Below are 22393 nucleotides of genomic sequence, written 5' to 3'. Positions count from 1 at the left end.
ATGATTAACCCTTACGAACCTCAAATAACGCTCCCTAAACTTATGAACATGTTAAGGGGAACCTGTCCGGTGCAATATGCATCCAGAGCCACGAGCAGTTCTGGGTGCATATTGCTAATCTGTGGCTAACTGTCCCTGTATCTGGTAGCATAGATAAAGAGATCTTTAGAAAAAGTATTCTAAAGATTCTTTGTAATATGCTAATAAGTGCGGGGACTAGTCGTAAGGGCGTTACTTCACTTGACTAGTCCGCCCTCTTAGCATGTTAGCACGCCTACAGGGGCATACTAACATGCTATTCAATGTAGTGTCACGTGATGTGGATACCTGTGTCTGCGGTGAACGCTGAGCTGAATGCCGGGCACTTCTGGTCATGCGCAGTAATTAGCTGGGTGTACGCTTCCCGGCTTTAGACAGGTTTGTGCTCATGACCGGAAGTGCGGAGCATTCAGCTTCAGCGTTCACAGGAAAGCGCATCACCACTGCGGATGCTGCCCCTGTGGGCGTACTAACATGCTAAGAGAGCGGCCTAGACGGGGAAAGTAACACCCTCTAGCGATTAGTCCCCATGTTCATTAGCATATTATAAAGAATCTTTAGAAATACCTTTTCTAAAGATCACTTGATCTATGCTACTTGATACAGGAACGGCTTTCGGTCACAGGCCTTATATATTATTGGGCAGTTAAGATAACCACGTGGGCAATATTATCAGCATATAAGAAATGGACGGAAATGAAAAAAAAATTGTGGACAACCCCCGTCCCAGTCAAACTATTCTGTGGTCCACTAGACCTATTGGATTGTTATTCCCTCTCCTGGGGTCTGCAGTTTACAAAACAAATTTGGCTCACATGCATGAAGTGCCTCGATTTGGCTTCCCCTAGGTCTCAAACAATAAAGTCATCCTTTAATCCCAAATAGTATGGAAAGAGCAATGGTTCACCCGCAGATTCTGGCTGGAATCTTCACTTATGCGGACATTTTGGACATTGACTCACTGCAACTACATCAAATTTCTCCGTAACTGAGATTTTTTTCAATTTATGCAGATTAAAACATTTAGCGTTATTGCTATACAGCTCAATGAAGGTCTCTCAGCCGACAGTTTGAGAAGCTATATAGAAAGGGTCCGTCAAGTAGGGGCCTGATATCTATAGTATAAAACTCCCCTGAGATTGAACCCCTGAAAAAAACGAACACTTGTGGTTAAACTGGAGACTCTTTGGAAGACAGAAGTCTCACCAGTGTCGGCGGCAAATTTGGGAAAAGGCGGCTAAATCAGCCATATGCACTCTGTATAAGGAGAGTAGATATAAGATCTTTATGTTCTGGCATCATATCTCAGAGCCACTACATAAATATAATCATCAGTTCCCGGATGTCTGTTGGCATTGTGGTAGGACAGCCAGGTCTCAATATCACATTTTTTGGACTTGTGCTGTGGCAACAGGATTTTGGGATTCAGGGAAATCCTTAATTCATAAAGTAGTCTATGGGGAAGTAGGACGGGACCCTGTAACCTATCTTATCACGCCTAGAGGTTTGGGAAGGAACTCATCCAAACTATTATTGCATATATTAACTGCGGCCAGGTGCTTGGTCACTCTCCAGTGGAAAATTGTTAAACCACCCTCATCAGGACCTGCTAAAGCAGAAGCTGACATTCGCAGAATGGAATACATGACAGCTTTACTGAATGCAAAAGTGAATCACTTTGAAATCATTTGGTCTCCTTGGGATTATTTCTGGGCTCAACACAACCAAGATACTCATGTCAAGCAGTTACTTTGCAAACAATTATACCCTTGCAGACCTGTGTTAGTATACAAAGATCTATTAAAATCAACTTTAACCCCTTCACGACCTTTGACGGATCTTTCCGTCATGGAGTGTCACGTTAAGCCCCGCCCCCTGCCGCGGGCAGGATGCAGCGATCCGCGCACATATCAGCTGTTTTCAACAGCTGACATGTGTGCCTGCATGTTACGAGTGGAATCGCATTCCACCCGTAACATTAACCATTAACCCCTTACCTCTCGCTGCCAAAGTCTGGCAGCGAGATGTATATATACGCAGTAATGATTTTCACTTACCGCCGCCCCACCGGAAGTCACGGTCACGTGTGTGATCACATGACTTTCGGTGGTTGCCATGGAGTACAGGGTCATTTGATGATGGCTGCAGCTATGACGAGTCACTTTCGTTTTCACTCGGCCCGGAGGCCAGTGAAGCAGGAAGTGACCGTATCTGCTGTATAGCTGTGATCAGCAGATCGATTGGATTGCTGATCGCTATAGCCCCCTAGGGGGACTAGTAAAATTAAAAAAAAAAAAAAAAAAAACCTAAAAAAGTTCAAATCACCCCCCTTTCATCCCATTGAAAATTAAAGGGTGAAAAAAAAAAAAAATTAAATATACACATATTTGGTATTACCGCGTTCAGAAATGCCCGATCAAAATATAAAATTAATCTGATTGGAATTTTTTTGCCGCTACAGTTTACCAAACGCCAAAAAAGAATTTTGTTTACTTACCGTAAATTCTTTTTCTTATAGTTCCGTATTGGGAGACCCAGACAATGGGTGTATAGCTTCTGCCTCCGGAGGACACACAAAGTACTACACTAAAAAGTGTAGCTCCTCCCTCTGAGCTTATACACCCCCTGGAGAACCAGATCTAGCCAGTTTAGTGCAAAAGCTGACGGAGAATAGCCACCCACAAGTAAAAACAGAGCAAGAACCGGAACAACCGGGGACTCTGTCCACAACAACAGCCGGTGATAACACGCGGAACAAGAAATTGCCAACAGGCAACAGGGAGGGTGCTGGGTCTCCCAATACGGAACTATAAGAAAAAGAATTTACGGTAAGTAAACAAAATTCTCTTTTTTGCTTTATCGTTCCTATGGGAGACCCAGACCATGGGACGTCTCAAAGCAGTCCATGGGTGGGAATAAACAGAAATCTGAGACGTAGGCAGAGCCTAACTTCACAAATGGGCGACAGCTGCCTGATGGATGAGTCTGCCCAAGCTCGCATCTGCCGAAGCATGAGCATGCACTTGGTAGAGCTTTGAAAAGGTATGCAGGCTAGTCCAAGTGGCAGCCTGACAGACTTGCTGAGCCGTAGCCTGGTGCCTGAAAGCCCAAGAGGCATCAACAGCTTTGGTCGAGTGTGCCTTGATCCCCGGCGGGGGAGGCACCTGAGAACACTGGTAGGCATCCGAAATGGTGGACCTAATCCAACGGGCTAAGGGCGGCTTAGAAGCAGAGAGGCCCTTACGCCGACCTGTGGTTAGCACAAAAAGAGGTGCACCGCCTAAGAGCAGCGGTGCGAGACACATAGATCCGGAGCGCACGCACCAGATCCAGAGTATGCAATGCTTTTTCAAAGCGATGAACAAGAGCCAGACAAAAGGAAGGTAGGGTAATGTCCTGGTTAAGGTGGAAAGGAGAAACCACCTTAGGGAGAAAGTCCGGAGTCGGACGGAGAACCACCTTGTCTTGATGAAAATCCAAAAAAAAGGTGACTCCGAAGAGAGCGCAGCCAAATCAGAGACTCTCCTGAGGGAAGTTATGGCCACTAGAAAGACCACTTTCTGAGAAAGATGAAACAAAGAAACCTCCCTAAGAGGCTCAAAGGGGGGTTTCTGCAAAACCGTGAGAACCAAATTGAGGTCCCAGGGATCCAAGGGCCGCCGGTAAGGCGTAATGATGTGAGATGCGCCCTGCATGAAGGTGCGGACCTGAGCCAACCGGGCGATATGCTGCTGGAACAGCACTGATAGAGCCGAGACTTGTCCCTTGAGAGAGTTGAGGGACAGTCCCAGCTGCAGACCGGACTGTAGAAAGGACAGAAGGGTCGGCAAGGAAAAAGGCCAGGGAGGATGGCCGGAAGAGCGACACCAGGACAGGAAAATTCTCCAAGTCCTGTGATAGATCTTGGCAGAGGAAGACTTACGGGCCCGAGTCATAGTGGAGATGACTTCGGGAGGGATACCAGAAGCCGTCAAGATCCAGGACTCAAGAGCCACGCCGTCAATCTGAGAGCCGCAGAATTCTGGCGGAAAAACGGACCTTGTGAGAGAAGGTCTGAACGGTCCGGAAGATGCCACGGCAACTCTACGGACAGATGGAGCAGGTCTGGGTACCAAGCTCGCCTGGGCCAGTCCGGAGCAATGAGGATGACTCGACGGCCCTCCATTCTGATCTTGCGCAGAACTCTGGGCAAGAGAGCTAGAGGGGGAAACACGTAGGACAGACGAAACTGGGACCAGTCTTGAACCAGGGCGTCCGCGGCGAATGCCTGAGGATCGTGGGAGCAAGCCACGTAAACCGGAACCTTGTTGTGACGGGACGCCATAAGGTCCACGTCCGGATTGCCCCACTTGCGGCAGATTGACTGAAACACTGCCGGGTGCAGGGACCACTCGCCACTGTCCACGGTTTGGCAGCTGAGATAATCTGCCTCCCAGTTTTCCACGCCTGGGATGTGGAAATGGTGGACTTTGAGTCCTCTGCCCATTGAAGGATGCGTTGCACCTCCAACATTGACAGGCGGCTGCGTGTCCCGCCTTGGTGATTGATGTAGGCAACCGCTGTCGCGTTGTCTGACTGGACTCAGATGTGCTTGCCCGCCAATAGGTGGTGAAAAGCTAGGAGAGCCAGCAGCACTGCTCTGGTTTCCAGCACATTGATCGAGAGAGCTGACTCGGACAGAGTCCAAGTGCCCTGTGCTCGGTGGTGGAGACATACCGCTCCCCAGCCGGATAGACTGGCATCCGTGGTGAGTATCACCCAGGACGGGGCCAGGAAGGAGCGCCCCTGAGACAGAGAGAGGGGCCGAAGCCACCACTGAAGAGAGCTCCTGGTCTGTGGCGACAGAGCCACTAACCTGTGCAAGGAGGAAGGCCGCTTGTCCCAACAGCGGAGAATGTCCAGGTGCAGGGGGCGCAGGTGGGACTGGGCAAAGGGAACAGCCTCCATTGACGCCACCATCTGACCCAGCACCTGCATCAGGTTCCTGATGGAATAACGGCGGGGCCTCAGCAGAGAGCGCACCGCCAGTTGGAGGGACTGCTGTTTGATTAAGGGCAACTTCACAAGTGTCGGCAGAGTCTCGAACTGCATCCCTAGGTACGCGAGACTCTGGGTCGGAGTCAGAGTGGATTTGGGCAGATTGACAAGCCACCCGAATTGGGCTAGAGTGGCGAGAGTGAGCGAGACACTCCGCTGACAGTCTGCACTGGATGAAGCCTTGACTAGAAGGTCGTCCAGGTAAGGAAGCACTGCCAACCCCTGGAGGTGCAGAACCGCAACCACTGCTGCCATGACCTTGGTGAATACCCGAGGGGCCGTGGCTAACCTGAAGGGGAGAGCCACGAATTGGAAATGTTCCTCTCCGATTGCAAAACGTAGCCAATGCTGGTGTGAAACTGCAATTGGCACATGCAGATCGACATCAGAGATGCCTATGGATGCCAGGAAATCTCCTTGGGTCATTGAGGCAATGACTGATCGCAGAGACTCCATGCGAAAATGCCGCACCAGAACATGCTTGTTGAGAAGCTTGAGATCTCGGATGGGCCGGAAGGAACCGTCCTTTTTGGGGACTAGGAAGAGATTTGAGTAGAAACCTCTGAACCGTTGACATGTCAATTGTTTTTGCCATTTGGGTTTTGCACTGCAAAGCTGAGTTTTTGACCAAAGTTCTGCAACAAAAAGGCTGCAGTTTGAACTGCATAGTGCGGACAAGAAACCCAAATTCCCATAGACTTTGCTTGAAAAGCAGAACACAACCATTTTGGCATTAAACGCTGCAGTTGAAAAAGCAGCAAAAAAGCAGGTAAAAAGCAACGTGCGGACATAGCCTTAGCCCTCTTAGGCGAGGTAAACTGGTGCTTTTCTGCCAGAGAGGGTTGCTCCTCTGATATTGGCGGATTGAGGTCCAGTACAGAATTAATGGACGCAATCAAATCACTAACATCTGAGTCACTTTCGGACAGATCAATGGGGAACATGGAGTTAACCTCCAAGCCCTCCGTAAAAGGCATCCTCCTCGTTCTGCGAGTCAGCTTCTGAAACAGAGCCGCGGGAGGAGGAGGAGGGAGAGGGAACCCTGCGTCTCTTAGAAGGACGGGGTCTGGGACCACATGATGAATCCTCTGTGAGCTCCGGTCCAGAGAGAGACCTAGCAGCAGAGGCACCCTGTGAAGGGGGCTGATGCATCTTCAGCAAAGTCTTGGACAGAAGTCCCATGGACTCAGCAAAGGACTGGGAGATAGACCTAGAAAAGGATTCTACCCAAGCCGGGGTTTCAGCCACAGGAGCAGGAGCAGCCTGAGAGACCACTGGGGGTGCGACGCCAGGCTGAGGCACCGTCAGGTTAGAGCAGGCATCACAATGTGGATAGGTGCTCGGTTCAGGCAGTATGAGCTTACATGCAGTGCATACTGAATACAGCTTTGGGGCCTTGCTTCTTGTGTGAGACATGCTGCTGGAACGGGGGCTCTGCCAGAGAATGACCCCCAGAGAGTATATACAGAGGTCCACAACCAGAGGTTGTGGCTTACTAGACCGCTGGAGCAGTGTTGTGTGCCCTCCAGATCCCGAAGCCCGGAGCCCCAAGCACCTCAGCAAGGACGCTGCAGACCAGCGCTGTGATCGCAGGGAAAACGCTGAGAAAATGGCCGCCGGAGCGAAGAGAGGGGGCGGGACCTACTCTAGGAGCGGGATCTGGAGGGCCATAGAGACCTACAGGGGAGGAGACATGTACTCAGTGAGGAGTGTCCCTCCCCTGTGCAGAACGGCCGCCGGGCAGAGCCATGCTGTCCCTGTGCATGAATGACATGCGAGGGCAGTGAAAACGAAACTAGGCCTCCGGCGAAGCCGGGGCCTAAATTTGAGCGGTGCAGCCGGCGCGCAGGCACCATCGGCGCGGTTCTCAGGCGACAGCCAGAGAACCCGCCGGAAATGTCACAAAACACTCAGCACACTCTCCCACCATAATAAAGTACAGGGACCCCCAATATATAAACGTCTCAGGTACTTAGCTTGCTGAGACGCAGGGTTCCAAGTCCCTGGGGATGAGTGCTCCAGTCCAGCAGAATCCTGAAGGGCTGCGGATGGAGACCGGTCTCCTGCCAAGCATGGAGAACCGTGCTGGCTCCCACTTCAAGCCAGAGCCCAGGAGGGATGGTGAAGGAGCACGGCATGTAAGGCTCCAGCCTTGGAATCAACCTTAACAGCACCGCCGACACAGTGGGGTGAGAAGGGACATGCTGGGGGTTCAATTTGGACCCGCTTTTCTTCAAACTCTTTCCAAAAATCAAAAATCAGATGAGAATGCATGTGTGGATGTATGCCTCCTGAACACAAAGCGATAAACTGGCTAGATCTGGTTCTCCAGGGGGTGTATAAGCTCAGAGGGAGGAGCTACACTTTTTAGTGTAGTACTTTGTGTGTCCTCCGGAGGCAGAAGCTATACACCCATTGTCTGGGTCTCCCATAGGAACGATAAAGAAATTACGTTTTTTTGGTCGCCGCAAGTTTTACGCAAAATGCAATAACAGGCGATCAAAACTTAGCATCTACGCAAAAATGGTACCGATAGAAACGTCAGCTCAAGACGCAAAAAATAAGCCATCACTGAGCCTCAGATCCCAAAAAATGAGAACACTACGGGTTTCGTAAAATGGCGCAAAACGTATGCCACTTTTAATGGACAAGCTTGTGAAATTTTTTTTTAACCCCTTAGATACAAGTTAACCTATACATGTTTGATGTGTGGGCATGATGCCTGAGGTCAGTGCGAGTTTGTAGACACCAGTTTTACCATATAGTGAACACTGAATAAAAAACATCCCAAAAACTATTGTGCCACCACACTTTTTTTGCAGTTTTTCCACACTTGGAATTTTTTTGCTGTTTTCCAGTACACTATATGGTAAAACTTATGGTTTCATTTAAAAGTACAACTTGTCCCGCAATGGCAAGATTGACAGAAAAAAAAAAAAAAAGTTACGGCTCTCGGAAGAAGGGGAGCAAAAAACAAAACGCAAAAACGGAAAGTGCCCGGGGGCTGAAGGGGTTAAAATGAACTTTGTGGGAAAACCCCTTGAAGGATTTAGGGCTTTCTTTTTGTTCCAATGTCAATTAGCATTACATAAAACATTTGTTAAGGAGTGTTTATTGTACGCATGACTCACATGAGCAGCTTTGTAGGAGAATTCCTGCTCAAACATTTTTACAGAGTTATCCCCATCCCCTTACCTTAAAAACCTTTAAAATTTTCCAATACCAGCGTTTCTGTCTCCACTTCCGTGAGTCCACTGGATTGATCCCATCCCACATTATCTCCCATGTAGTGCTTTGCAGTGGCAATAATGGCTGATACTCATCTCCTAGAAAATCAGTGCAAAAGAAAAACATTCTTAAAAATACTCAATATGTACACTTATTTAGCAATAAATTTAAATATATATGTGGAAGTGTATTATATAGAAATTGATTATAGCACAATCACAGAAAGTAACCTGTGCTTACTAAAAGGGATTGTTAGTAGGTTCCTGCTAAGAATCTGAAGACAGCATGCTGTCAAAACAGTTGCACCCAGTAATCTAAGTGATATAGCACTGGATTCAAGACCTCTTGCCAACATCCTGATGCTCTCAGATGCGGTAGCAAAAACCTGCTAAAAGATTCCTTTCAAGTGTGATGTTTTTGTCTGCAAAAAATTTTATGTTGAGCAAAGAAATAAAAATAAAATCTAATACAGTAAACTAATAATCCTTTAGGCCATGTCCAAGCGGCATCTTTTAGATAATGGCGCAGCCACAGTGCGACTCCGAGCAGGTCCTAATCTGGGATGTTAAAATGCACATGGATGTAAGCCTTAAATGGAACTAACCCAATGTGATGACGACAACTCTTCCTTATTCTAGTTAGATGTAGCTTTGTCACCAAGACTTTTTGGAGACCATATTTGGAGTAGTGACAGCTTAAGGCTGCATATGCTAAATGCTGCCTACACTTCAAAGGGGTTGTCCACTACTTGGACAACCCCTTCTCATTCCCCTTGTTCACCTAATAGGCCTATACTCACCTCCAATGTGGCTACTTTTCCAGCAACGTCTGAGGCCGCAGCCCGGGGCCCACGTGACATGACACACGAGCCCCCGCAGCCAATTAGTGCTGGCTTCTTCAGATGTATCAGGTCAGCACAGTGCTCACATCCTGCCCAAATGTCCGAAGGTCGGGAGACAGACACGGGGTGCTGTTTGTTACAACATGTAAGCACAGTGACCAATGGACCCTGGGAATGCCGCTTTAGACACCGCTGGAACCACAGCAGCATCAGAGGGGAGTATAGGCTTATTCATTTTTACAAGGGTGAACAAGGGGAATGAGTAGGGGTTGTACAACTAGTGACCATACCTTTCAAAAAAAAAAAAAAAAAAAAAAGGGGAGGCAAGTCTCTGTGCACTGCTAAAAAGCTGTCAGACTGACGGAGGAGATGGATGAAACTGAAATCTCCTTGGACAAGCACAACATGGGTTAAGATATTTCTTCACACATCACAGCTGGCAGAGGTACATGTGATACACAGCTATGTTTCACAAGTGCTGTATCTTCAGTCTGTAGCCTGTACAGACACGCGGGTAGGATGGGTTGCAGTTTGAGAGAGAGTGAGAAAATTGCATCCCTGAGATAAATCAGAGAACCCCTTAAAAGTTTGATGGACTTTGTGCAGCAAAGGCAAGTGCGATAGTGTAGGTTCCCATCAACAAAAAGTATGCCTTGTCATGGCTGGAGTTCACACAAACTGACCAATTTGTGAGCCAAGTACAGCTTATATACAGTCATGGCCAAAAGTGTTGGCACCCTTGAAATTGTTCCAGAAAATTATGCATTTCTCCTACACAACTTAATGAAATTCAAAAAAAAAAATATAATATAATATAATATAATATAATATAATATAATATATAATGTTTTGGCGCTCAATTCCTATGTATTGGAAAAAAACAAACAAAAAGGAACCCCACACCCCCACCAAGGCAAATTGTACATTATTTCACGCAAAACCCCAAAAATAGGCAGGACAAAAATTGTTGGCACCTTTCCAACATTTTGGGTAAACAACTTTGTTTCAAGCATGTGGTGTTAGGTCAAACTAATCTGTGCAATGTAACAGGTGTGGACAGTGTGAAAAGGACACCTAAACCCAGATTTAAATTAATAGTAATATTAATATAAATATATGGGAGAAGTTGACTCAATATTTGCATTGTGTGCGCCACACCAAGCATGGAGAACAGAAAGGAGAAGAGAACTGCGAGGACTTTTTCAGTAATTTTAGCACTCAATCTCAACCCTCAAATTTCCAGAGATCTTGATGTTCCCTTGTCCATGATAGGCAACATAAATCAAGAAGTTTACAACCCATGGCACTGTAGGCAATTTCGCTGGATGTGGACATCAAGGTGGGGGGGGGGGGTTGGTTGAAGCATGTGGTTCTTCTTAGGCCAGAGTCACACTTGTGGGGGACTTGCATGAGTCTCATCGCATCGCCCAGCACGGCCGTACACTGACAGGAGTGGATCAGCTGCATGTATTTCTATGCACCTGCACGCTTCTGTCAGGAGAGTGTGGGGCTGCCGGGTAATACGATGCGAGACTCGAGCAATTGTGTGACTCTGGCCTTATTTTGATACACAACCATGATAAAGCCCGACAGCTTGGGGCGGCAGTCATGGGCTTTATCTGTGCTGGTATCAGAATACAGGGACCCTGTGCAGATTTTATTTTTAAAACCACAATACTCAGCTGCACTTCTTTCTCCGCCCACTGGCTGTTCTGGTGCCTGTTCATTGGCAGCGTGTCAGCTGACTGCAACCACTCAGGGTGGGAGCGCGTATAACGGCAACCAATTACACGTGCCGGTGGGCGAGGAAAGCCGTGAATATTCAATGAGGGTTAACTGTCAGCTCCGGAAGGGAATGCCTGACCTCGAGGCAGCTTGCTGCCATGACGGAGGTTTGGTCAGTATACCGCGTGCACCCATACCCCCCCCTAATCTCCTTCTACCAACATTTTTAATCTCTAGATTCTGGTTCCCATAGAGACTTATATGGATACCAGATTCCAGAGCACACCAGTTTTTTTTTTTTTATATATAATTCCACTACACACAAGGGAAATAAAAACGTGTATAACACGTGTAATTCCAACAAGGAGAAATGCTTCACTTTTGGCCATGACTGTAACAGTAATGCAGTTGAAAAGTCATTCGATCTTTGCATCTATATCGGCACAGCGTGCTGCTGCATAGACAATATATATAGCAAACAATTATTCTAAAAATCATACCATAGTCGGAGCCATGAGGGGTGGGGAATGCATCGTCTTCTGCGTCTGTCAAAAGCGCTGAACAGAATATGAAGCAACAATATAAAGTTTCAGTACTTTGCAAGAACACAACAATTTACTAGACCCATAATATTACAATTTCCATTTTCCTGATCATGGCGCTTTGTTTTAAAAGGTAATTAAACTAATTTAAGCATATATAATTTCAGGTAGTTTTCAAAATAAGTCATGTGTGTACATTAGAAACAGCACTATGATTATTTCTTTTGTTTGTTCCCAACACAGACTTCATCCTTACTGGTGACTTTCCTTTTAACGCTGGTTTTATAGTGGGGAAGGCTAGCATCTATGAGGTCTCCCAGTCACAGTAAAGATCAGATCCTGTTCCCCACGTGTAACACCGCCAGATGCAGTAATAGCCTGGTGGACATTGTCCTGGTTATGAGCAGTGCAGCTATGAACTCAGATAACACCTACTAGAAAGCAACATCACCAGCTCAATGGTGTCTCTAGACCAGTGCTCCCAAACGCCAGTTTTGAGGTCAGCGCACACGGCGAGAAATACAGAGCGTGTAAAATGCGCTAGGAGAAAAAAAAAAAAAAACCCCCACTGCATTCCACCCAGACCCAATGTTATTCTGTGAGACAGCTCCCATGAGTGCTTATTTTCTCAGCCCTAAATGGACTGAGGAAAGTCGCAGCATGCTGCTGGTGCAATGCGATTGTTTCAGTCGCACCCATTCAAGTTTATTAGGTGAGAGAAACATCACTTTTACACTGGTGTAACGCGAGAGCAGTGCAATTCTCACATCAGCCGGCAACGGAGGAGATGGGGAGAGAAATCCGGCCCTCCCTGCTGTACTGCCAGTGTGTGCTGTGTGTCATGTGAGCACTCGGAGTAATCCCCGTGTGGCCTCAGCCTTAGGCCCCCTTCACACGCACGCGTCTCCGGTACGTGCTAGGTCCGTGCCCGCATGTACCGGAGACACTGGCACGCGTAAACCCATTAAAATCAATGGGTTTATGTGCACGCATGTGTTCAGCCATTGGCCCGTGCCTCCGTGTGGAGCACACGTGAGCCCGTGTGCTCCATACAGAGGCATGTCAGTTTTTCTCCGGCAGTACGGGTGTCACACGGCCCGCACACGTACCATACGGATGTAGTGTGGATGCGGTCCCATGTGATGCGCCGGAGTAACACGTGTCATTATTTTAAAATAAAAAAATAACACATACTCCCCTCCACCAGCCCTGCAGAATCTTCCGCTGCAAACAGTTGCTGGCAACTGCCGCACATTATGAGCGTGTTAAGGAGGTGGGTGTGATGTCACAGCCGCTGATCTCCGCCCCCCCCTTTGATCGGTTGGAAGCAGCATCAGCGGGGAGTGGGCGGGGCTGGAGCCGAAGATCAGTACCCTGGACAGCAGCAAGGACCACGTGAGTATGCAAATTACTTGTTCTCCGTGTGTTATCACGGATAGCACACATAGAACACACGTGGCCCACTTGTACAGGAGACACGTACTTACCAAACACAACACGCAAGGAAAATACGTGTCTCGCGGCACGTGCGTGATTTTCACGTGCGTGTGAAAGGGGCCTTAAGGGGAGTTTGTGGTTTTTTTTTTTTTTGTTTTCTCCTTGCACCCATAGACTTGAATGGGTGCACACTACTTCGGGAAGAAAATGGAGCATGCTGCATTTTTTTTTATTTTTTTCCCCTATTTCTACACTGAATTTTGTCACTGAAGAAAAAAAAAAAAAAAAAAAAGAACCAATTAATGCACAAATAGTCTCATTTTTCTGGATGTTTTATTCCACAATCATACACTATATACCTAAAACCATCACAGGGAAGTTATAAAACATGCAGAACAAAGGCCATCATAAAGACTGGTCATCATATTTTACTGCTGGGATTGCAGCTTTTTTGGAGTTTCAATTAGAGTTGAGCGCGGTTCGAGGTTCTCCAGTTCTAGGCTCGAGTGATTTTGGGGCTGTTCGAGATCGAACTAGAACTCGAGCTTTTTGCAAAAGCTCGATAGTTCTAGATACGTTCGAGAACGGTTCTAGCAGCAAAAAGCAGGGCTTTTTACAGCTACAATGTGCAGGAGCCATCGCTGGCAGCCTGCCAGAAGCTGGTAACCAAGATTAACATCGGGTATCCAAGCAAAGCGCTTTGGTTAGTAACCCGATGTTTATCTTAGTTACGTGCAGGAAGCCCACACTTCCCCGCTCAGCTCGCTCCGCCCCCTCCTGCCCGCGGCATGTATTGTACACATGTACGTACGTACACACACACACACACACACACACACACACACACACACACACACACACACACACACACCAGTTCCGCTCGGCTTACCTGCGGTGATGAAGTCCCGCCATCCCGACCTCAGCGCTGTCACTGTCCTCCATGGCCGCCGCTTGTCACATCACCTCTCGATTCCGACCCGAGACTGACTAGCGGTGACGTCACGGGCCTCTCGCGATACTTGGTGTGAAGGCGCCGGTCATTGAACTCCGTGACAGGGGCTGTCAGTGTGCTGGAGATCAGCGCAGGTAATGTACCTCGCTGACAGCAGCACTTGTCATGCCCTGCAGTGACCTGGGCTGACCCATTGATGTTAACTCAGGTCACTGCACTGCTCTCCCAGCCAATGGGGAACATCCTGCTCTTCATTGACTGGGACAGTGTGGATCGTCATGGCAACCCCTTGGATTACACCAGACCTGGATTTGTTTTTCTTTCTAATAAATTGGTTAAAGAGGGAATGTTTTGGGGAGTGCTTTTTCAAATAAAAATGTGTTTGTCTATTTTTTTTTTTTTTTTATTACTGACTGGGTTGGTGATGTCGGGTATCTGATAGACGCCTGACCTCACCAACCCCAGGGCTTGATGCCAGGTGACATTACACATCTGGTATTAACCCCATATATTACCCCGTTTGCCACCGCACCAGGGCGCGGGATGAGCTGGGGCAAAGCACCAGGATTGGCGCATCTAATGGATGCGCCACTTCTGGGGTGGCTGCGGCCTGCTATTTTTAGGCTGGGGAGAGTCCAATAACCATGGACCTCCCTAGTCTGAGAATATCAGGCCCCAGCTGTCTGCTTTACCTTGGCTGGTGATCCAATTTTGGGGGACCCCTACGTGTTTTTTTTTAAATTATTTATTTAATTTAAAATAACAGCGTGGGGTGCCCTCAGTTTTGGATTACCAGCTAAGGTGAGGTTGCCAGCTGTGGTCTGCAGGCTGCAGCCGTCTGCTTTACCCTAGCTGGCTACAAAACTAGGGGGAACCCTACGTCATTTTTTTTTTTCATTTTTTTTTTGGCTAAATACAAAGCTGAGCACCCCTTAGGGCCACATGAAAGGCACCAAAGGGTGCTCCACTTTTTCTCCACTTTTTTCTCCGTTCTTTTTCTATGGTCGGTCTACCCATTAGCTCTGCCATGCATACTGTAGCTCTACACCTACTGCACATGTTACTTTATGATTGACATCTCTTTCGTACCAGAGCTGTCTAAGGCTATGTCCGCACGTTGCTTTTTACCTGCTTTTTACCTGCTTTATTGCTGCTTTTTCAACTGCAGCGTTTAATGCCAAAATGGTTGTGTTCTGCTTTTCAAGCAAAGTCTATGGGAATTTGGGTTTCTTGTGCGCACTATGCAGTTCAAACTGCAGCCTTTTTGTTGCAGAACTTTGGTCAAAAACTCAGCTTTGCAGTGCAAAACCCAAATGGCAAAAACAACTGACATGTCAATTGTTTTTGCCATTTGGGTTTTGCACTGCAAAGCTGAGTTTTTGACCAACGTTCTGCAACAAAAAGGTTGCAGTTTCAACTGCATAGTGCGGACAAGAAACCCAAATTCCCATAGACTTTGCTTGAAAAGCAGAACACAACCATTTTGGCATTAAACGCTGCAGTTGAAAAAGCAGCAAAAAAGCAGGTAAAAAGCAGGTAAAAAGCAACGTGCGGACATAGCCTAAGTCTACTCTGACCCCATATTTGTCATTACTATATTGTCCTTGTACTGTATTATGACATTTGTATCATGTGTTTCATTTCTTGCTGTGTTGCAATTTTTTTGCTGCATCCCAATTGTACCTCTACATTGTTCGAGTTTATGTTATTGTTCTCTCACTCTTATGTGATACTGATTATTGTCATTTTTCATGATTACATGCAGATAAGTCCAATCTGACGAAGGCTAAGGCCGAAACGTCATTTGTAACTTGTTTTGGACAAAAACATATATGCTTATGAAAAAAAATTTTCTTAATACGGACCAATAAAGAGTGATTTTGCATTACTATCCGTTGTGACTTACTGACTTAGTTTGGGAGATTTAGAGTGGAGATTTAGAGTGCCGAGGTTACTCACTAATTTTATCTATTATTACCTCTGAGCACCTATATACCAGTGAGCAGAGCTTCCTCTACAGTAGTTCTCCTGATTAGGCATGCCCTTACCTCATGAGCAGGGCATTGCAGCTTTGGTAGCAACCATTACGACATGACTCTGCTGCTGTGGACCCGAGAAGAGTGAGTGCAGATTCATTGCACCCACACTCCTCACATGAAGGGTCCGCACTCCTAGAAAATGGGGGATACGTTCCCCGAGTGTCTCCCCCCCATATTCTAGACGGTCCAGAGTCGTCGTGGGACCCCTTTATTTTTTTTCTTACAATAAATTGGTGAAAGAGGAAATGTTTTGGGGACTGTTTTCAAATAAATTTCTTTTGTCGATTTTTTTTTTGTTAGTACTGACAGTTTATGATGTTGGGTATCTAATAGACGCCATGACATCACAAACTGCTGGGCTTGATCTCAGGTTACTTTACAGCTAGTATCAACCCGATTTATTACCCAGTTTGCCACTGCACCAGGGCACGGGATGAGCTGGGGTGAAGCGCCAGGATTGGCGCATCTAGTGGATGCGCCACGTCTGGGGTGCCTGCGGCCTGCTATTTTTAGGCTGTGAAGGCCCAATAACTATGGACCTTCCCACCCTGAGAATACCAGACCACAGCTGTCAGCTTTACCTTGGCTGGTGATCCAATTTGGGGGGGACCCTACTTGTGTAATTATTAATATTTATAAAATAATTAAAAAGAGCCTGAGGGGACCTACACATTGGATCCCCAACCATGGTAAAGCTGCCAGCTGTGGTTTTCAGGCTACAGCCGTCTGCTTTACCCTAGCTGGCTATCAAAAATGGGGGAACCCAACGTCATTTTTTTTTTTAACTATTTTTTAAATAGAAAAAATTAATGGGCTTCCCTGTATTTTGATTGCCAACCAAGGTAACGGCAGGCAGATGGGGGTGGCAACCCATAGCTGTCTGCTTTGTCTGCGCAGAGAATCAAAAATACCGCGGAGCGCTACATCATTTTTTTAAAGATTTATTTTTACAGCACTGATGTCCAGCAATCAAAAAACAGGGAAGCCCATTTTATTTTTAGTTATTTAAATAAATAATTAAAAAAAATATATATGGGCTCCCGCTGCATTTTTTGTATTGCTAGCTAAGGGTAATCAAGCAGCTACTGGCTGCTAACCCCCACTGCTTGGTGTTACCTTCACTGGCAATGGAAAATCCAGGGAAGCATTTTTTATTTTTTTTGCCATTTTCTGAGGCGGCTGCAGACTGCAATTCGCAGCAGTGGGGCCCAGAAAGCTCAGGCCAACCTGTGCTGCGGATTCCAATCCCCAGCTGCCTAGTTGTACCTGGCTGGACACAAAAATGGGGCGAAGCCTACGTCATTTGTTTTCTAATTATTTCATGAAATTCATGAAATAAAAAAAAGGCTTCCCTTTTTTTGGTTCCCAGCCGGGTACAAATAGGCAACTGGGGGTTGGGGGCAGCCGTACCTGCCTAGCATACAAAAATATGGCGAAGCCCACAATTTTTTCAGGGGGCAAAAAACTTCTGCATACAGTCCTGGATGGAGTATGCTGAGCCTTGTAGTTATGCAGCTGCTGTGTCTGTATGGAGAAGAGCAGACATCCGCTGCAGAACTATAAGGCTCAGCATACTCCATCCAGGACTGTATGCAGAATTTTTTTGCCCACCAAAAAAATGACGTGGGCTTCGCCATATTTTTGTATGCTAGCCAGGTACAGCAGGCAGCCATGGGCTGCCTCCAACCCCCAGTTGCCTATTTGTACCCGACTGGGAATCAAAAATATAGGGAAGCCCTTTTTTTTTTTTTTAATTATTTCACTTATTTCATGAAATAATTAAAAAACAAATGACGTGGGCTTCGCCCCATTTTTGTGTACAGCCGGGTACAACTAGGCAGCTGGGGATTGGAATCCGCAGCACAGGTTAGCCCGAGGTTTCTGGGCGCCTCTGCTGCGGATTTCAGTCCGCAGCCGTCCCAGAAAATGGCGCTCTCATAGAAGCGCCATCATCTGGCGCTGTATCCAACTCTTCCAACAGCCCTGGAGCCGGGTGGCTTGTTGGGTAATCATGAGTTAATACTGGCTTTGTTTTACTAGCCAGTATTAAGCCAGAGATTCTTAATGTCAGGCACGTTTGACCCGGCCATTAAGAATCTCCAATAAAGGGTTAAAAAAAACACCACACAGAGAAAAAATACTTTAATAGAAATAAATACACAGACACATTAGAGACTCCATCTTTATTACCCCCTGTCAGCCCTCCACGATCCTGCTCTTCTGTCTTTCTTTCTAGTGTAGTAGTAGTGACGATTGTAGTGAGGAAGGATGAGGTTCACCAGCTCATCACTTGGGGCTGGGGAATCTCATCCTCACTACAATCCTCACTACAATCGTGAAGCAGCGTGCAGCCTTCACTCCGTGAGTGATCAGTGCTGGCTGCTAGCAGTAACAGCGGTAACGCTGACAGACGCGTTACCATAGAAACGGTGCTCTCGGAGCCGCGGTTAGCGGTGACGTCACCGCTAACTGTGTTGCTATGGCAACGGTGATCTCCGTTAATGACCGGCTGTGTCAGCCGGTCCCTAACGGAACGGGGAGTCGACCGTGTGCTAGAGCATGTCGCCGGTACACGGCGATACACATATGTGCACCGTGTACCGGAGAGATGCACTCGCAGGTCCTACATGACGCGTCATAGTCATGTGACCAGTCTGTAGCCAATGAGATAATAGCCACGTGACTGGTCACATTGCTATTTTGACGTCACGATAGGTCCTGCATCTCTGCTGGCAGTGCCGTCACCGGGAGGATTCAGCGATCATCGGATAGAATAGCGGCAGGAGACAGTGCAGAAGGGATCGCGAGGACCGGTAAGTGTTATGGCAATGTTTATTAACTGTTTGTGTACATTTATAATGCATTTTTATGTGTTTGTGATTGCCTCCCATTATAGCCTATTGGTTAGAGTTCGGTTCGGCGAACGTTCGACGAACCGAATTCGAACGGGACCCCTGTTCGGCGAACCGACCTTGAGCCGAACCGCGACCGGTTCGCTCATCTCTAGTTTCAATACACACTGGTATTGGCAGCGGCTTCCCTCCAAGAGCAGACACATGCCATGCAAAGGCAGCTCGTGGAGTGATGCAGTTAGCACGAACTAGTTTGTACAGTTTGGTTTAATACTCCATCCATTTCTGCTTTTAATGTTTACCAAAGATAGCAGGTGGAGGCCACTTCTATATTCACTTACGCTCAGGAACATAAGTGCGCTGCATATAAACAGTGTCTTTAGATTGCAACATGACTAATCCTCTCTTTCACTGGGTTTAACATGCTTTTGTTACTCCCCTTCTGATTGTCTGAGGTTTACACTGGTGCTCATGAAGAAGCTCCAGATAAAATTACAAATGCCAACATTGCTCCAAAGTAAAGATATACAAATTAATTCTCCTTGCCTTAAAGCCATCTCATCTTAAAGGCATCGTTAAAAAGGTACCGTCACATTATCGACGCTCCAGTGATCCCACCAGCAACCTGACCTGGCAGGGATCGCTGGAGCGTCGCTACACGGGTTGCTGGTGAGCTGGCAGGATCTCACCAGCAACCAGCCCCCAGCGACGCGTGGAAGATGCTGCGCTTGGTAACTAAGGTAAATATCGGGTAACCAACCCGATATTTACCTTGGTTACCAGCGCACACCGCTTAGCGCTGGCTCCCTGCACACCTAGCCAGAGTACACATCGGGTTAATTGCCCAATGTGTAGTCTGGCTATGTGTGCAGGGAGCTGGCACTCGCCACGTGAGAGCGGCGGACGCTGGTAACGAAGGTAAATATCGGGTAACCAAGGAAAGGCTTGTTGGTTACCCGATATTTACATTGGTTACCAGCGTCCGCAGAAGCCGGCTCCCTGCTCACTGCACATTCAGTTGTTGCTGTCTCGCTGTCACACACAGCGATCTGTGCTTCACAGCGGAAGAGCAACAACTAAAAAATGGTCCATGACATTCAGCAGCAACCAGCGACCTCACAGCAGGGGCCAGGTTGTTGCTGGATGTCACACACAGCGACATCACTAGCAACATCGCTGTTACGTCACAAAAGTCGTGCCTCAGCAGCGATGTTGCTTAGTGAGACGTGGCCTTAAAGAAGCAGCATGTCAATTGTTTTTGCCATTTTGGCAGCGTTTTGCTAACAGTCAATGAGAACTTTCAAAACGCATCCCAAATCAAAATCCCAGCTTAACATGCTTTTGTTGCAGAAAGCAAGCTTTGACAAAATAAACGCATGCGTTTAACTTTATAATAAGGGCATGATATGTCCCTTTATACACACACACACACACACACACACACACAGTCTGACAATTAATGAAAAAACATAATTTAACGTTATTTTATGAATATTAAGTTATAATTTTAATAAAATTAGCTATTTTGTGTATGATTTTACTCATGATATTTGTGATCATTTTTTTCATAGTGTTTGAATGTTTAAACTTTTAGTAGTGTATTAATATTCAAAACGCATCTGACTAAGCAATGAAAAAAAGAGCATGTAAATCGCGGTAAAAAAATGCGGCTAAAAACACAGTAAAAACATTAGCGTTTGTGGTCAAAACCAAATTTGAGAAAGACAATTTCTGCCAGAGGATGTGTTTAGAACTGCAATAAACTCAACGCAAAGTGCGCACATAGCCTAATAGTCAAGGGATGCTGGTGGCCACACCATGAGTTTCTCATTTCATGACCATAGCATCCAATGATTCAGATATTCTTTGTAGCAGTAGAAGTCATAAATGAAGATTCCTTTGCTACAAATGGCACGGTTCTTTTTGTGCCATGGAAAAAGTGGTCAGTCAGAAGTTCTGCATTACTTTGCAGAGATATTTTCACACATCCAGCGACCCTAATGTGGTCTACCAGCTTTCGCCCCATGACTCCAGCCCAAAACATGACGCCACTTCCTTGCTGATGTCAAAACCTTAATTTAGACATGGCTGTTCACCAACCATCCATTACTTAGTCTGGACCATCCAAGGTTTCATGACACTCATCAGTAAAGACTATTTTAAAATCAGTCTTCATGTATGTCTGGGCCCACTGCAAACATTTCTTCTTGTAAGCACTGGTTAGGGGTGACTGATTAGTAGATGTATGCACCACAGCAAGCCTTTGAAGCATCCTACACCTTGAGGTTCGAGGGACTACAGAGCCACCAGCAGCTTCAAATCTGTTTTCTGCATTATAATGGTATGTTAGCAGCTGCTGTTAATGTCGATGAATTTGTCTGGCAGAAATAGTCCTCAATATGTCTTTATATGCACGAACCATTCTGTGCTGTGTATCAGCCAGAAATTCCTTCACAGTACAATGCTCATGTTTTAGATATTTCACAAAAACTTATGCTTGCATATTTTGTCCAAGGTCTTGCACTATTTTACGCTTTTTGGCAGCAGACACTTTCTTTCCCCTATTGCTTGAAACCTATGACATTCTTAATACGTCCTCAAGTATTTTTCCATTAATTGGGCTTCCCTTGCAAACTAAAGCATCATAGGCGTTTGATTTGAGATCCAATCTCAAAGCTCTGAGAAACCATATCATCCATGAGTTTATTTGAAAAAAACAAAAAACAAAAACAAAAACAACCTTTTTTGTGACACGTAAAGGAACCTGTTAAGTGAAAAAATGCTATTAACCTGCAGGTTAATAGCATTCTGAACCTGCTGCCTGGAGGAAATCAATTTTAATCCTCCTGGCAGCGTTCGGGTTTCAGTCATGTGGGCGCCACCAGTTCAGTCACAGATCTGTGTACAGAAGCCGGCATCTAACGGTGCCTTCTGCCCTAACTGACAGCTTCCTCTAATCCAGGGTGGCTGTCAGTCAGTAGGTGCATTGTTACATCCATCACTCTCCATATACAGAGCGGTGACTGAACCCGTGCAGACACTGCCCACATGATTGAAACATGAACACTGCCAGGAGGATTAAAGTTAATTTCTTCCCAGCAGCGGGCTATAATGTCCAGGCACTGGGCAGGTTCAGAATGCCATTAACCTGCGGATTAACGCTATATCTGCAGGTTAATAGTATTTTTTTCCCCACATGACAGGTTCCATTTAAATCTAATTTGCATAATAATTTGGAAGGTGGTGTATATTGTAAGGCTCATTAAAAGGGTTGGACAATGACTAGTGTAGCTACACCCAATAGATTGCCTTAAGAGTTTTTTTGCTTCTGGAAAAATAAATTTACAATCCTCCCACTGAAGACACATTTGACCAAGCAGAGTGTGCGTGTGAAAAGTACTAAAACAGCTATTAGAGAACCCTTCGACCAACTACTGTATTTGTGAAGGGGACAGTTTTACTTAAGGGAACCAAACCTCAGGATTTTCATGTATAAGGTGCAGCCAGTGCAGTACTGGCACTATGAGGCACAGTGTGTACATACCATCAGGGGGCAGCTCGTGTGTTTAGGCAGTGAAATCCAACTTTATAAAGTTTGAAAATTCATGCACTTTTTGATTGACGTGTGCACCTCTCACCTAATGTCCGGGCGTGTTATGCACTTGTATCCCCGCCCCCCCTCCCACCGCCTGTTCCTCTGA

At 46.4% G+C, this 22393-nt stretch overlaps 1 protein-coding gene across 1 annotated transcript in view; it reads right to left on the bottom strand.

The window, feature by feature from the left end:
* SLC8B1 (solute carrier family 8 member B1) overlaps window positions 1-22393 on the bottom strand; it is an 87361-nt gene that overhangs the window by 11740 nt on the left and 53228 nt on the right. Inside the window, exons 10-11 of the mRNA XM_075320019.1 lie at window positions 11371-11427; window positions 8272-8402 (exon numbers count right to left, since the gene is read on the bottom strand). Of these exons, the coding sequence (XP_075176134.1) occupies window positions 8272-8402; window positions 11371-11427 (188 nt within the window). The remainder of the gene's footprint in view (window positions 1-8271; window positions 8403-11370; window positions 11428-22393) is intronic.

This window comes from Anomaloglossus baeobatrachus, chromosome 1, assembly GCF_048569485.1.
Source record: "Anomaloglossus baeobatrachus isolate aAnoBae1 chromosome 1, aAnoBae1.hap1, whole genome shotgun sequence".
Lineage (NCBI taxonomy): Eukaryota > Metazoa > Chordata > Amphibia > Anura > Aromobatidae > Anomaloglossus > Anomaloglossus baeobatrachus.
The sequence above is the reverse complement of the archived record's forward strand: the minus strand, read 5'-3'. Positions and strand labels throughout refer to the sequence as shown.